Here is a 1,111-nt window from a genome sequence, read left to right as displayed (position 1 = left end):
ATGGTCATGTCAAAACTTAATTTAAACGACAAGGCCATCAAATGCTGGGAGAGTATCTAGAGATTGTCCTAAGTGTCCCGAACTGGGAGGCGTTATTAGCGACCATTTCAAATCAGCGTGAGGACGAATGGGAGTTTTTGAAGGAAATCGAGAACGCCGAAGAGTTTTTAGAAAGTCTTTTAAACACTTACCTGAGACACCACTCGTTTGTAAAATCCTCTTATCTCTACCGTGTTCTCATTGGTCTACGAGGTTTAGAGTCCTCTCATCAACTAGTAGGACGTTATGCCTTTTACGCCTTCAGTATCGGAGACCTTGCAAACGGCATTGGGTACCTTCAATACCTCACAGAGCAGAATTATGTGTCAGTCGGCTATGGATCCATCGACAGAGCCAGAGAAGTAATCACAGCCCATGCCCTAAGACTCCTAACTGGTGGCATAGACGCAAATATCGTTGGGATCACGAGGAATATTTTAATCGCCGGACAAGCAGCTTGGGACGAGCTAGTGTATCATTGCGATGCTAAAGGGAAGGACTTGGATTTTAGTTCAAACGTGTCTCTGGTACTCATTAGGGATGCCATTGCTCAGTGTTTCATATCACAAGAGCTGGTCGCGAAACTAATGGAGAGAGGAGCAGCTGTGCATGCTGAGAATATGTTTGGATGGACGCCATTATTACAAGTAAAAATAATAATAAAATAAAATTAGTAAGAGTAACTGTACTAAAATTCTTTTCTTTGGTTACTTATATGTGCATTGTATGATGGTATGTGATTGTACTGTTTTGTTACCATTTTAATGTAAAGGAGTGTTTGTTTATGTGTCATCCAATACCACCAAATGTTGATACAACCTTACATTACCTTTAATTACTAAATACATGTATATGCCAACCTATATTAATATTGTATTACCGTTATTATTATTATTATTATTATTATTATTTCTTTAAATTTGTTGCCAATATTTTGTTGTACATAATGCGTACATGCATTGAAATTTCTAATACTTGCACAATGTAAATGTAAATGTATATACACATCATCAATATTTAATGGACTTTTCTTTACTCTATACAGGTTATACCATTAGACAATCCAACCGTA

The 1,111-nt window shown here is 37.3% G+C and overlaps 1 protein-coding gene across 1 annotated transcript; it reads left to right on the top strand.

The window, feature by feature from the left end:
* Positions 1-41: 41 nt before the first annotated feature.
* Positions 42-1,108, top strand: LOC109590903 (uncharacterized; the record flags this gene model as incomplete). The annotated part of the gene is made up of 2 exons (XM_020006747.1): positions 42-686; positions 1,085-1,108. Coding segments are annotated over exons 1-2 (669 nt in total), but the record flags the coding sequence as incomplete, so codon positions are not given.
* Positions 1,109-1,111: the final 3 nt, after the last annotated feature.

Source organism: Amphimedon queenslandica, unplaced genomic scaffold, assembly GCF_000090795.2.
Source record: "Amphimedon queenslandica unplaced genomic scaffold, v1.1 AMPQUscaffold_9305, whole genome shotgun sequence".
In the NCBI taxonomy this organism is placed as follows: Eukaryota; Metazoa; Porifera; class Demospongiae; order Haplosclerida; family Niphatidae; genus Amphimedon; species Amphimedon queenslandica.
The sequence above is the reverse complement of the archived record's forward strand: the minus strand, read 5'-3'. Positions and strand labels throughout refer to the sequence as shown.